We start from the raw sequence: 14,702 nt of genomic DNA, 5'->3' as shown, positions 1-14,702 counted from the left end.
TGATCATTTCGCACAAACATTTCGCATAGAAGGGTTGGCACAGTTGGTTATGTGCGATACAATGCAAGTAGCAGGTCGCGGGATCAATTCTTCCCTCTCGCGTCTGTTTTTCCTATGCGACATATATACTTCGTGCAATGTATTTTTCGCGCGAGATTGACAACAATATCAAATCACATGAAATCTAAGTACAAATAGAGTTTGGCACAGATGGTGAACGGTGTTGTGAATAAGCTTGTTGACTGGAGTTCGAATCTCTCTCCCCACACTCTTACTTTTTACATATTTTCAACAACTTCTAGGGAGAAGAAAAGAATAAGAGGGTGGTATTATGCGTTTATTTCGCACAGGAGAAGACGCACAGATGGTTAAACAAGGAATATGAAAGCGACAGATCCAGAGTTTGAGTCCCACCTCCAGCATATATTTTTGCAGATTTTTTATACTAGATCAACACCAATAAAGAGGCCAAGGAAGAAAGAGAAGCGAACATGAGGAAAATGATGAAAAAATACAAACAGAAGTAAAGACTTGATGATTTTATTTCTTCTTCAGAAATTCTCTTATAACTAAGAGACAGAAATAAGACCTTAATAAAAGGCATCAGAGATAAAAACTCCATTAGGGAGGCTAGGCATCCAAATGCAGCGTGCACCCTAGTTCGCATACATGCAAGAGGTAAGACCTAAAACACGTCATATTCGGGGAAAACCTGGTAAGCATGACTCAAGGGAAAGCCATACCAACCCTGGAACTTGAGTCATGGAGATTTGGGGTGAGAAAAACGAAAAATCCCATCCGAGGACGCCTAAATCGAAAGATTAAGGTAATAAGATCTTCCTAAGGAGTGCAGAAACTCGATCAGGGCGCCGAGGTACACGGTTGAGTCAAGAGTGCGGGGGGAGTTGGAGCCTACTTTACCACTCTTGACAAGTCCTGACTATGATGCACTCGGTCCGAAGATACCCCACTTAGGGTGCAGTCTTGTAACCATAAACTTATCGGTGGAGGGAAAAGAGACTGCGAAACCAAGCGGTTGTTGTATTACCATATGGGAGGAGCCAACCTTAACCCGGTAGAGGTAAGCCTCCTTGAAGGGGCAACCAGGGGGAAGATAAGGACGGCACCATCCATTAGGGAGATGAATTGTGCCAAAAGACGACAATGTCATGGGGATTCTACTCACGGGAGTACTTAGGCCTGTCGCATTGTCGCATCCAAATATCCTGAAGAGGCAATAATACTAGAATAAGATAAGGCGAGATCAATGGGTCGGTACATTACGGTGTAAAGACGTCCTGCGATTTGGTCGCACAGAAAATCACAGACAGGCAAAATAAGACCTTTACTTAGGAAGGCGCAATAAGAACTCCAGAGAAAAGAAAAATATGCTTGTGTAAGGATATTCAAAAAAGAAATAGAAAAAGTACATTCGCGCATTTGTTTCATACAAGACATATAATAAGAGGAATTGATAAAGAGTGGATAGATTGCGAAGAAGATCGCATAATAAATGTGATTGAGGCAAAGCCAAAGAAATAAGGAAGATAAGAAACAATAAGTGCGCGAAGATGAACGCTTATACTAAAGACAAAGCCAAAGAAATGAAGAATGAAAGCAACTTGAAGCAACATCAACATTGGAGCGGCAAAATAAGCTAAATAACACAAACATTATCTATACATTACATTTAATCAACAATATATAAGCATTCTCATCATATAAGCATCACATCCTCATCATGAAAGCATCGCATAAGCATTACATGGCATAAGCATCGCATACACATATCATGGCATAAGCATCACATACACATTTCATAGCATAAGCATCACATACACATCTCATCCAACATTTTCTCAAGGATTCTCCCCTCATAAATAAAGAACAGAGGTAACTATGGATTACCAAGAAAACATTTTTTGTTCTTTATCTTCTCGAATTAGAATCATTTCCAAAGAAGAAGCTCATCATGAATAACAAGAATCCTCACTAACAATGGAGTAAGACATTTTATAGAAACAAACACACTCAAGTTTAGCATCATCTCAACTACTCTAATGCCCGAGTATGCAGAGGCAAAATCGAAAGCAATGAATCGTTCCATGAAGAACTTGTGATCAACAACAACAATAATTTCATTTGATTTGTTCCTATACTTCTTATACTTCTTCAAGGAATAGTAATTTCGCATGATTAGTTTGCAATACTTCTTATTCGCATGCAAATACGGATACTTCTTATATTTCGAGGATTAGTACTTCTAATACTTCTTCAAGGATACTTCATACTTCTTATACTTATTCAAGGGTACTTCATACTTCTTATACTTCTTCAAGGATACTTCATACTTCACATACTTCAAGAAATGATACTTCACATGCTTCGTAACTTCACAAAAGAATAGAGGCAAGTACGTACTTTTCAAGAAAAGTATTCTTTTGCGTAGTTCCTTTATCAACAAAGATCAAATACTACTCCAACATCACGCATCCCGCTCCAACAACTACAACAAGGTGGATTTTTCCTTGAAGGTCACTCTTCAAGAAATATTCAAGAAAAAAGAGGCAAAATGTAGGGACATAATATCGCACAACACATTTTGTTAGTGTGCGAGATTCATTCACTTCCTTAGCGTGCGATAACGTAGCAAGGGGTCCGAAAATAGGGGAAAATATTACCTGTATCCCACTACATCTTAGCTGTCATCCACTATGTAAACACCTATATAAAGAGAAAGGCAGGAGAGAAAAAGGGGGACACACTTTAGAGAGGGACACATTTTATAAGAGATAGAGAGACTTTACTTTCTTTATCATCTTCTTCTCCAAAAACTAGATCTAGAGAGATCCAAATACCCATCAATGGAGTCTCAATGTAATCCAAATATAATTTCAACAATCATAGTGAACTATAACCCCGTGGATGTAGGTCACATTGATCGAACCACGTAAATCTTGTGTCTTATTTTACATTTCCATCATTTTTATCTTCATTTTCATGTTAAATAAGTTTAGATCTAGAAATTGTTAAAGGAGTGTTAGTTGTGGGATTTCCTGCAACTACAACTACAAAACCATCCAATTGAAACGTTTAATAAATCTATATTTTACTGACACTCAGCAATGCCAATAATGTCAGGCTTGTACTCCTTAATTAATTCTTTTAGTTTGCATTGTGCTTCATCAAGCACAATCCCATTAATATTCCAAAAAAGAACTTTCATTAGGAAACAACTTTGCTGGGGTTATTTACCTTAACTCGATGCGCTGATCTGACACAATCCATCTTGTTCACAACCTTTCCAGATTTATGTTTAGGACCAACTGCAGTTTTTGAAATTGTATTATCATTCAAATTTGTATTCTTTGAAGTCCGAGAAACTCAAGGAATAACAGACTGTCTTGATAAAATAACTGGCGTTTTAGAAGTCCACCTACCAGAAGTACTATCAAAAGTTGGAGCTGACCCTTCCTGAAGACCTGTTTGCACGGTAGAACCAACTCTCGCTGAAGTATCTTCAACCAAACCAAGTTCTGCATTCAAAACATCAAATTGGTTTGGCGAGACAATACTTTCACGAGCAAAAAGGGCATCAGTTAAAGGAGTGTCGGAGAAGTTAACTACAGTCTTATCAACTAATGAATTCCTACTCTCCCTCGCTTCAGAATTCAAAGTTGACTTAGTACTAGGCATACTCTCTGTAGCACTAGATACTAAAAATGCATTCACAGCTGCCTTTTGTCTAGTTCTTGCCAATTCAACATAGGCAGAGCGAAACACAGCTTCAGTCTTAGCTAACTCATCTTACAACTGTTTAGCTACAACCGCTTGAACACTCCCTGATACCACCTCACCTTCCTCAAGACCTAACTGAACAGATTCCACGTTAGCATGCTGGCCATGTACAACAAAAATCTATTTCCCATTAGGTATGCTACTGGCAGCTTCACGAACAACCGGAATGCCACTGACAGCTTCATGAACAACAGGAGTGATGGGCGATGTCTTTCCTGCGTCTAACCTCTTTCCACTCCTTCCCAACACTTGGATCAATACTGCTTCCAGCATTCGTTTTAGCTGCCTACAAGGTTTGATTCCCTAGAACTGAAGTTTGTAGCTGCGTATTGTTTGAACTGTTCTTGTGTTTCTTTCGACATTCTGAATCAGTACGACCTACAATCTTATACCTTGAACAAAACTTAGACATCTTTGGGATATCTATTTCTTGCCAAAAATCCAATCCTCCCACAAAACACATGTATATAATCTGTGTCATGTTCAACAAAGTTAATATCAATTAATACAGAAGCAAAGTAACCATACTCATGAGCCAAAGTCCTTTTATCAGCCACAATTGGAGTCCCCAAAGTTTTTGCCATAGCCAGAAGGGTTTTTTCAATCCCTAAACCGGGAAACTTCATGGTTATAATTTTAGGAGAGAGAAAAAAGTTTTTTTTTTTTTTTTTTGCCTCTCACACCCAATGTAGTTAATATCGGATATCGGTTCATCTCGGCCGGGACCGATACACTGGTACGATTTTATATCGGGGATATTATCGTTGAAATATCGGTCATAGATTTAGAGACTATAATTTTATATTAAACATTTCTACACACATTTTCGGATAAGATATAATAGATAACATCAATTTTATCAAAAAAATAAAAGAGTAACTTTAGTAGACTTGCTTCGAGAGCTACATGCACCTCTACTACCACCCGGAAGACTTTCTTCGCCAAAATTACCCTTAAACTTTATAGAAAATGACCAATACCGTCTCATATCAGGAAATGTAGAAAAATTTCGTATCGACCGAAACGGTCGATATTCGACCGATACGGCCGATATTATCGGTCGAATATCGTATCCCCGATATCCTTCTTATCGTATCGTTTTGGGCCGATATCCGAAATATCCCCGATATATCGGCTGATACGGCCGATATTGACTACATTGCTCACACCATAGCCATTCCTATTTGCGGGTGCCGACGGGTCTGTGCTTATAATTGGGGAGCTCATATTTGGTTAAGGGGCATCCGAATCCGTAGAGATGGAAATTGGGCTTGCCTTTTTCTTTTTCCTCCTTTAACAAGAATTGAATATCAATAAAAAGGGGATCCATCGGCCTTTTCTTGCTAAACAGCTCTCTCTAAAATATTATCTACTTCAAGAAAAATCGAAAAACCCTAATCTTAACCTAAATTATTTTTCTCATTATCATCACAGTTCAAGAAACTAGAGGTTTCTAATTTTAAGTCGAATCACCATGGCCACGATGGTGAGTTCTGCAAGTGGTTTGCTTGCCATGCTCAATGAATCGCACCCAGCTTTGAAGCTACATGCTCTCATCAATTTGAACACATGTGTGGATTATTTCTGGCATGAAATTTCAACTAGCGTTCCTATCATGTATGTTTTTATCAAACTTTGTTTCTTGATGTTTGCTTCTTGTTAGGGTTAGGGTTTGGTTCCTTTTTCTTTTTTGTAGATCTGTTATAATCTCTTTTTACTTTGCTTACTTTATTTCACTCTGTTATTAGTGATGTTGAAGTCAGGGTTTTGATGATTGCTGGAAATCGTTAGGGTTAGTTTGTGATCAAAAGTGTTTCACTAAGTTTGCTCTATTTCGTTAGTGTTCTAGGCGAATTATTGGGAGAATTTTGAACCAGTAGAATTATATGTTTGGATGTTGGTTTTGAGCTAGAGCTAAGGTAAATAAGTAAAGGAGAACGCTTTACAGTTATAATTAGGTTATTGGTAGTAGATGAGGTCTTGACATAAGGTAGTTATAGCACTTAATAAGAAACAATGTGGTTGCTTAGTTTAGTCTAGAGTTTTAGTTTCTAATGCTATTAAAATTGACCACAGAAAAGTGTTTTGTTTTTTCTCTTATTTTTTTTTTTAAAGTTAGCTCACTTGATCTATTTGCATAGCAAATCCCATGATTTTTTCTCTATAATAAGAAACAATGTGGTATGCTTAGTTTAGTCTAGAGTTTTAGTTTCTAATGCTATTAAAATTGACCACAGAAAAGTGTTTTTTTTTCTCTTATTTATTTTTTTAAAGTTAGCTCACTTGATCTATTTGCATAGCAAATCCCATGATTTTTTCTGGTACTTCAGGCGGTTTTCCTTACACCTTCTTGCCTTTTGCCCCTTCTGATCAGGGTTATATTTTCTCTCTCTTTAATTCCCTTAGCTTGTTATGTTGAAGAAGGGTTTCCTTGTGTAGTATAACAAGTTAATATATTATGGAGATTCCGAGATTCTATCGCTTTGCATTTCACCTTTCCTTGTCTGGAAGCTTGCATGTTTCTGGAGCTTAGAACAAGGGTCAAATACTAGTATGCAAGGTTTTAAAAAGCGAAAGCGTGGGGCGAAGCGCTCTCATACCAAAGCGTAAAGCGCTGCAAAAGCGTAAAGCGAAAGCGAGCTTTTTGAAATATATAATACTATACAAAAATAAGAAGTTATCAACCTAGTAAAAGAAAACTACGAAGTTCAGACATAATGAAAGGGACAATTATACTAACTAAGCATATGGCATACTGATATTGCATATTCTACCCAAGAGCTATTTAAATATACTAGCCACGAAGGTCTGCATCATTCATATCATCATGTAGATAGTCATCGTCATCATGATCACCATGCTCTATAAATTAGGTTTATTAGTATTTAGTTAGAAAACGTGAAACAGGCCCTACTTGGCTTCAAAGGCCGACTTTTCACTTTCTAATATAAACCAATTCGTAAAGCGGCGCTCTAGAAGCGCCTAGGACCTGAAGCGCAAAAAAGCGCCTTAAAGCACGCCCCACAAACGCCTTTTTAAACCATGCTAGTATGGTTACTAATTTTTTTCATATGTAAAAGGTAGGTAATGCGCATTAGGGCAGTACAGGTAAAAGATTTTGGGAATGCTTGCTTGTTCAAATACATTGCTTATTTCTATTTTGTATACATAATGTTTATACGTGCTGAACTCATTTGGTTTTGCAGTGAAAGCTTGTCTGAAGACGAAGAATTTGATCAAAGACAACTTGCTGCATTGGTTGCATCAAAGGTTATAACAAGCCTTTTTTTTTGTTTCATTTACAGTTAACATTGTTTATCTCAGCCATGATTTTTCTTGCTTACTCTCTATCATGATGAGATGTAAATTAATAATTGGTTGGATTCCGAGAATAAAAGTGTTACTGGTTTTGAGTTCTGCTTTTACATTCTTCTTTTCTGTTATATGGTTCCGCAGGTTTTCTACCATCTGGGTGAACTAAATGATGCGTTATCTTATGCTCTATCAGCAGGCCCACTTTTTGATGTCTCAGAGGACTCTGATTATGTCCATGCTATTCTTGGTATGAATTGTATTTATATGTCCTGTATAATAGATTTGTTATGAGCCACTTGTCGTGGTTGGATACTAACTGAGGAGTTGGTCATTGTATCCCAGCTAAAGCTATAGATGAATATGCTATTTTTAAGACCAAAGCTGCAGAATCGAACCAAGAAGCAGAGAAGGTGGATCCTAGATTGGAGGCTATTGTGGAGAGAATGCTGTGGAAGTATGTTGGATGTTTATTTCATTTATTACTATATCTTTAATTTTACACACTATAACCATTTTGGTTTCATGCAGGTGCATCTTGGACCAAAAATTCCAACAAGCTATCGGGATTGCGATCGAGTGCAGAAGGTTGGACAAACTTGAGGAAGCTATTACAAGGAGTGATAATATTCCTGTAACACTCGATTATTGCATCAATCTTGCTCATTCCTTTGTTACCTTGAAAGAATACCGCAGTGAGGTACAAATATCATCTATTTCAGAAAAATGGTCCTAGAATCTTTTTTTAATCCATGTGGAGTTGTTGTTTAACTGAATTAAAAAAGGTCCTTTTCAGTTAATTTTGTGTCTGATGGGGCATGCGACCAAGATTTGTACTCAATATCTTAGATTTTTAGGGTTAGTAAGTCAATGGTGCTACCCACATTCTAGCTCAGAAGGATTAAGTCTTGATAGAGATTACTTTGTGTATTGATATGTTTTCAGATGTCTTCCCTTTGATTTTTTTAATAATGAAGTCCACATGTGACTATTCTACTTTTATCTGTATCAGTTATAATGGTTGCGCTAACATCCCAAGCATCAAGTAACCTATATCTGGAGCCTAAACTCCGAGTTATGCTTAAGTAGGGCTTCGTAAATAAAAACATGTTTCTCTTTGATTTACCTTTTTTTTGTAATTAATTTCTACTTTTGTTCCAGGTGCTTCATGTTATAGTTAAAGTGTCTTCCCTTTGATTTTTTTAATAATGAAGTCCATATCATATTTCACATGTGCCTACTCTACGTGTATCTATCAGTTGTAATGGTTGCGCTAACATCCCAAGCATCAAGTAACCTATATGTGGAGCCTAAACTCTGAGTTATGCTTAAGTAGGGCTTCGTAAATGAAAACATGTTTCTCTTTGATGCCTTTCTAGAGGCCAAATCAACTGCTTTAGCTGATCTACCTTGATGAATTTTGTAATTTCTACTTTTGTTCCAGGTGCTTCGCGTCATAGTTAAAGTGTTTCAAAGCTTGCCTGATCCCGATTACTTGAGGATTTGCCAACGTCTCATGTCTCTGGATGAATCTGCAGGCGTTGCGATGATACTGGAGAAGCTTTTGCAATCTGAACAGGTTGGTTACTTGATTATTATTGGTGTTTGGTATTTGCTTGTGAAAATTGTGTTCTCTTAATTGAATGATGCTGTGGCTTATAGGATGATGCTCTTATGGCGTTCCAAATTGCTTTTGATCTTGTTGACAATGAGCGTCAAGCTTTTCTATTGAGCGTTAAAGGTCGTTTTCCTGATCCAGTATTGAGGCCTACAGAGAACAGTCAACTCGTTTCTAATGATGAACCGGGTTCAGTTCAAAGTGAAAGCTCTTTGGCAGCTAATGATCAAGTAGCAGCCTCGGAAGATATTCAAATGTCAGATGGAGCTAATGCACCTCGTGGAATTGTAGTCGAGGCTGATGAAGAGAGATATAATGAGAGGGTAGCAAAACTTAAGGGAATTTTGTCTGGGGAGACAGTCATAAAACTGACTTTACAATTTCTGTATAGTAATAACAGGTGTGAGAAACATCTATTGCTTCTTACAGTCGTACCTTGGACATAACGTTTTTGAGGATTCCCCTGTACTAGTGACTAACTTCTTATGCTTTATGTTGTAATTTGAACGCAGATCTGATCTTCTAATTCTGAAGACGATAAAGCAGTCGGTTGAGATGAGAAACAGTGTTTGCCACAGTGCAACAATATATGCAAATGCAATCATGCATGCTGGAACAACAGTTGATACTTTCTTGAGGGAGAACTTGGTAATAGATATATTTTATTCCATATATGAGCTATTCTTCCTTTGCATTGTTAAATCTGGTAATGTAAATGCTAACTTATGTGGTTTAACAGGACTGGCTGAGTCGAGCTACGAATTGGGCAAAGTTTAGTGCAACAGCTGGACTTGGTGTTATCCACAAGGGTCACCTGCAACAAGGGAGGTCACTGATGGCACCTTATCTTCCACAAAGTGGAACTGCTGGTGGTGGTAGTCCATATTCAGAGGGTGGTGCCCTTTATGCCCTGGGACTGATACACGCTAACCATGGCGAGGGTATTAAACAATTCCTCCGCGACAGCTTACGGAGTACAAATGTGGAGGTATGGCTTGTTTAGGAATCTATTGCAATTTGTGCGCAAAATCCTCTATGACCTTCCATATTGCTGATATTATGCTGATATGTTTTCTTGGTGCACAGGTGATTCAACATGGGGCTTGCTTAGGTCTTGGATTGGCTGCTCTTGGAACAGCCGATGAAGAGATATATGACGATATAAAGAATGTACTTTATACCGATAGTGCTGTGGCTGGTGAGGCTGCAGGCATTGGTATGGGTTTACTAATGGTTGGGACAGCTAGCGAAAAAGCTAGTGAGATGCTTGCATATGCTCATGAGACTCAGCATGAGAAAATTATTAGGTACGTGGAGCACCGGGATCTGTATTGTTGGGCTCCTATTATTAATAGCTACTTCGCGACTTACATATTCTGTTATTTCTATTCTGTTTTAGGGGGCTGGCATTAGGCATTGCCCTTACAGTGTACGGGAGGGAGGAAGAAGCTGACACACTGATTGAGCAGATGACTAGGGATCAAGATCCTATCCTCCGTTATGGTGGTATGTATGCGTTAGCAATGGCCTACAGGGGAACAGCAAACAACAAGGCCATTCGCCAGTTATTGCACTTTGCAGTTTCTGATGTTAGTGACGACGTAAGGAGGACAGCTGTTCTAGCCCTTGGATTTGTTTTGTCCTCTGAACCTGAGCAGGTTGGTACTTCTGTCTGTCTAATAGTATTCGTTATTTCTGTAACTTTGCTTCTCTGTTTGTTTCAAGGTTTCTTGAGTTACCGTTTCCCGAAATCGCTGTAGCTTTTATCCGTTGTTCTTGATCCTAGCTAACACGGAATTTATCACGTTGTTGTATTTCCAGACTCCACGAATTGTATCCCTGCTCTCCGAGTCTTACAATCCACATGTTAGATATGGTGCTGCAATGGCAGTGGGCATTTCATGTGCAGGTACAGGTTTGAGTGAGGCCATCTCGTTGCTGGAGCCACTTACATCAGATGTTGTTGATTTTGTTCGTCAAGGGGCACTTATTGCAATGGCCATGGTGATGATTCAAACCAGTGAAACTTGTGATTCTCGTGTTGGGTCTTTCAGGTATTTTTTATTACTTCGCCCTAGTAGACTAGTTTCTTTATGTTTTAGTTTTTATTACTTTCTAATGCCACCTTTTTTTTTTCTTTATGTTTTTCTTCCATGGAACTCATTTGTATCTTGTTTTATCTTAGGCGCCAGCTCGAAAAAATTATTCTTGACAAGCATGAGGATACCATGAGCAAGATGGGAGCAATTTTAGCTTCTGGGATTCTTGATGCTGGGGGTAGAAATGTGACCATCAGGTTGCTTTCTAAAAACAGGCATGACAAAGTCACTGCAGTAGTTGGATTGGCAGTCTTTAGCCAGTTTTGGTATTGGTATCCGCTAATATATTTTATTAGTCTTGCCTTCTCCCCTACCGCATTTATTGGCCTAAATTATGACATTAATGTTCCAAAGTTTGAGCTCCTATCAAACGCCAAACCATCTCTATTTGAGTACCCTAAACCGACTACTCCCCCTGCTGCAACATCGGCTGTAAAACTCCCCACTGCTGTTCTATCTACATCTGCTAAAGCAAAAGCTCGTGCTAAGAAAGACGCAGATCAGAAAGCTAATGCCGAGAAGTCAACTGAGGATTCTTCTTCAGCCAGTCAAAAAGGAAAATCTCCCGCCGAGAAGGATGGGGACTCGATGCAGGTATTGCTTTGTATTACAAAAAAAAAAACTGAACAAAACAGAAGCTTGCATTATTATCCTTACATGCATGCTGAAGAAATTCCATATTTGGTTGTTACTTTTTAAAGAACTTGAAGATACATTAAGAAATATTTACAGAATTAAACACCTGCGACTGTATATTTTTGGAGTACTTTCACTCGATTGTCTTCGTGGTGCTAGACACTAACTGATATGTATGTTGTTGGATTTTCAGGTGGATGGCTCTTCATCTTCAGTGGAGAAGAAGGTAGCTCCGGAGCCAGAACCCACTTTCGAGATATTAACTAACCCTGCTCGGGTTGTGCCAGCACAGGAGAAGTATATCAAGTTTCTCGAGGATAGCAGATATTCACCAGTAAGTTTAGCCCCATCGGGATTTGTTCTGTTGAAGGATCTTCAACCAGAAGACGCAGAAGTGCTCTCTCTCCATCTCACTGACACACCGTACTCTATCATGGCACCTGCCACAACAACAGCTGCTCAGCAAGGACCACCTCCTGCAGCAGCAATGGCTGTCGATGAGGAACCTCAACCCCCTCAACCTTTTGAATATACCCCATGATCTGTTTTAATTCAAACAAGAATCCAAGATAGTGTGCTATTCTACCCAGTTAGCAGAACTTCGAGAAGTAAGTAAGATGAGAATGGAAAAGGCTGGCCGCAGCTTATTGGATAGGGGAAAGGAGGGTGAGAGTTGAGCCCTTCCTACAGGTCATAGGTGAGTGAATGTTTTGTTAGGAGTTGGGTAACACTGTTATTTAACGTTTTTTTCTTCATGAATCCTGAAACCGTTTATGCTTTTAACAATGTCCTGTAATTTGGAATTAATTTTGCTTTATATGTTGACGAGGACCCTGTGCATTTTAAGTTGTAAAACCATTTCATATATGTAATAAAAATAACAAAAGAAAACACGTTTTTCTCATGCCACACAAGTAGTAATCGTAAGCAGAAATCAACATTGAGTGATGCTAAAAGCAACGGCAGTACCTCCGGAATCGCAGCATCACTAGTTGCAGAGCCTGGGGATCACTATGGGCTGCCAGAATTGCAGTACAACATAATTGGCCACAATTGATTTCTGAGACAGATTCTTTATCCAGCAAACAAACTTATAAACTCAAATGTATTGTTGTCTTAGTTTGAACCGTGTTTTAGGGCGTACAGAAAGATTAAACCAAGGGGTATCCGTGTTGATGGTGGATTTTTGATGAAAGCTAAAATCGTAAAATTTTGGTTTTGTATATTTCTGACCTAGTTTGAATATATTATGGTCTAGACATGAAAGCTCATGTTAAGGTCGTCTTTGACTGATTATGTAGCCTCTCCGTAACACAAATGCCTAATTGGAGTCTATTAGGTGTTGATGGTGGATTTTTGACGAAAGCTAAAATCGTAAAATTTTGGTTTTGTATATTTCTGACCTAGTTTGATTATATTATGGTCTAGACATGAAAACTCATGTTAAGGTCGTCTCTGACTGATTACGTAGCCTCTCCGTAACACAAATGCCTAATTGGAGTCTCTCAGCTGAGCTTTCACTATTTCGTCTATTAATTGGAGTCTCTTAGCTGAGCTTTCATTATTCGGTCTATTTTATCATTTATACTATGCAATTGCAGTATCCAATTTTGTATAGAATTAAAAACGATTGGACGTCTTCTAGATGGATTGAGCACTAGTATAGAGCAATAACGTCATCAGGATGTTGCTAATGTTCCTTGACTATACAAAATAAATGTTCAGAACGAGTATGACGTTTCTACCGTCTCATACCTCGATTCTCGAATAAATATAATACCCTGAGACGCCTGCTAGTATAAAGCCATCAATTAATTTCAATTAATTTTAGTGCAGTATTCATCAAGTGAATTCCTAGAAAATATGCTACACCATAATATTTTATTACTTCAATTCACGACTTTTCTCAGTTGAATTCCATGAATTAGTAATAAATATTCACCTTCCGGACATACGGGCTACCACCGCGTAAACCCCAAGGAACAGGTGCAGGTGTATTTAGTGATAATGCTCAAACGAGCGCCCTAAAGTATGGACAAAAAAGCATACGGAAAGTTCACCAAAAAGGAGGGAGAAAAATAATATAAAATAAAAAGAAGTTGAGGGTACATTATTTATATGTCCCTACTTTTGACACCCAATAAATATATCCTTATACAACAATAAATATGTCGCTACTTTTTAATAACCTTATCCATTTAAATTAGATTACCTTAATGCCCTCACCCATATAATATTTTTCTTTTGAAAAGAAAAAATTTCTTCCTCTACCACTTCACCACCACCAACATTCAACTACCATTCCATCACCACCGTTCAACAACCACCACCTACCAACCGCCACCACCACTCCTTCACCACCACCAATAGTCCTCCACCACCACTAGTCCGTCGCCGCCATCACCATAGTCCGCCGCCGCCACCGCTGGTTCAGATATTTTTGTATCAACAACAATAGTTGATCCAAATAAAAATAAAACCAATAGTAGAAGTTGATCCAATTTAGGGGATCAACAACGGTAGTTGATCCAAAAAAAAAGGGTCAACAATAGAAGTTGATCCAATTTGGGGGATCAACAATGGTAGTTGATCCACTAAATTGGATCAACAATGAAAGTTGATCCATGTAAATGGAGTGAACTTGGCGTGAGTCGAACACGCATCATCTGACATGGAGTCAATCATGCTACCATTGCACCACAAGTTCAACATTAGAAGAAAATTACATGATTTAAACTACAAGCATGATTATACTTATCCAAAGGAAAAATTATCAACAATAGGAGTTGAAAGGATCAACAACAATAGTTGATCCCATAAAAAATTGGGTCAACAACAGGAGTTGATCCAATAAATGAGACCAACAACAGTAGTTGATCCCATAAAAAATTGGGTCAGCAACAGGAGTTGATCCAACCAAAGGGATCAACAACAGAAGTTGATACTCGTGAACTTGAACATAAAGAGTAAGGTACTAAAAAACAGTAGTTAACTCAGAGTTTTTTCTGAAAACAAGCACTAATCTTCATGTATTTATCATTCCAGCCTAACCACCACCAATAATCACACAAAATATCCACCACCAACAACAATCACACAGATTATCCACCACCACCACCACAAAAACCAGTACCACCACTATCTCCATCAACAATTTTAAAATTCTAAACTCACCAAAAACATCATTCCAACCTGAACCACCACAATCTCCATCATCATTTAATTCGTTTTAACCTTCA

The 14,702-nt window shown here is 38.3% G+C and overlaps 1 protein-coding gene across 1 annotated transcript; it reads left to right on the top strand.

Moving 5' to 3' along the window:
• Nucleotides 1-5,131: 5,131 nt before the first annotated feature.
• Nucleotides 5,132-12,367, top strand: LOC113335028 (26S proteasome non-ATPase regulatory subunit 1 homolog A-like). The gene is made up of 14 exons (XM_026581245.1): nucleotides 5,132-5,415; nucleotides 7,005-7,068; nucleotides 7,255-7,360; nucleotides 7,456-7,567; nucleotides 7,642-7,810; nucleotides 8,555-8,689; nucleotides 8,773-9,128; nucleotides 9,241-9,376; nucleotides 9,468-9,716; nucleotides 9,815-10,035; nucleotides 10,128-10,386; nucleotides 10,550-10,782; nucleotides 10,914-11,421; nucleotides 11,657-12,367. The coding sequence occupies exons 1-14, from the start codon at nucleotides 5,273-5,275 to the stop codon at nucleotides 12,002-12,004; spliced, it is 3,039 nt and encodes a 1,012-aa protein (XP_026437030.1). The 5' UTR covers nucleotides 5,132-5,272; the 3' UTR covers nucleotides 12,005-12,367.
• Nucleotides 12,368-14,702: the final 2,335 nt, after the last annotated feature.

The sequence above is a fragment of the Papaver somniferum genome, unplaced genomic scaffold (genome assembly GCF_003573695.1).
Source record: "Papaver somniferum cultivar HN1 unplaced genomic scaffold, ASM357369v1 unplaced-scaffold_137, whole genome shotgun sequence".
Lineage (NCBI taxonomy): Eukaryota > Viridiplantae > Streptophyta > Magnoliopsida > Ranunculales > Papaveraceae > Papaver > Papaver somniferum.
This window is presented reverse-complemented; position numbering and strand designations above follow the sequence as displayed.

Excerpts from the sequence above, each read along its gene's own strand:
- LOC113335028 (XM_026581245.1), top strand. The coding sequence starts at position 5,273 with ATGGCCACGATGGTGAGTTCTGCAAGTGGTTTGCTTGCCATGCTCAAT. Across the intron at positions 7,361-7,455 it reads TTATGTCCATGCTATTCTTG|CTAAAGCTATAGATGAATAT; the intron begins GTATGAATTGTA and ends ATTGTATCCCAG. Across the intron at positions 9,129-9,240 it reads TTTCTGTATAGTAATAACAG|ATCTGATCTTCTAATTCTGA; the intron begins GTGTGAGAAACA and ends ATTTGAACGCAG.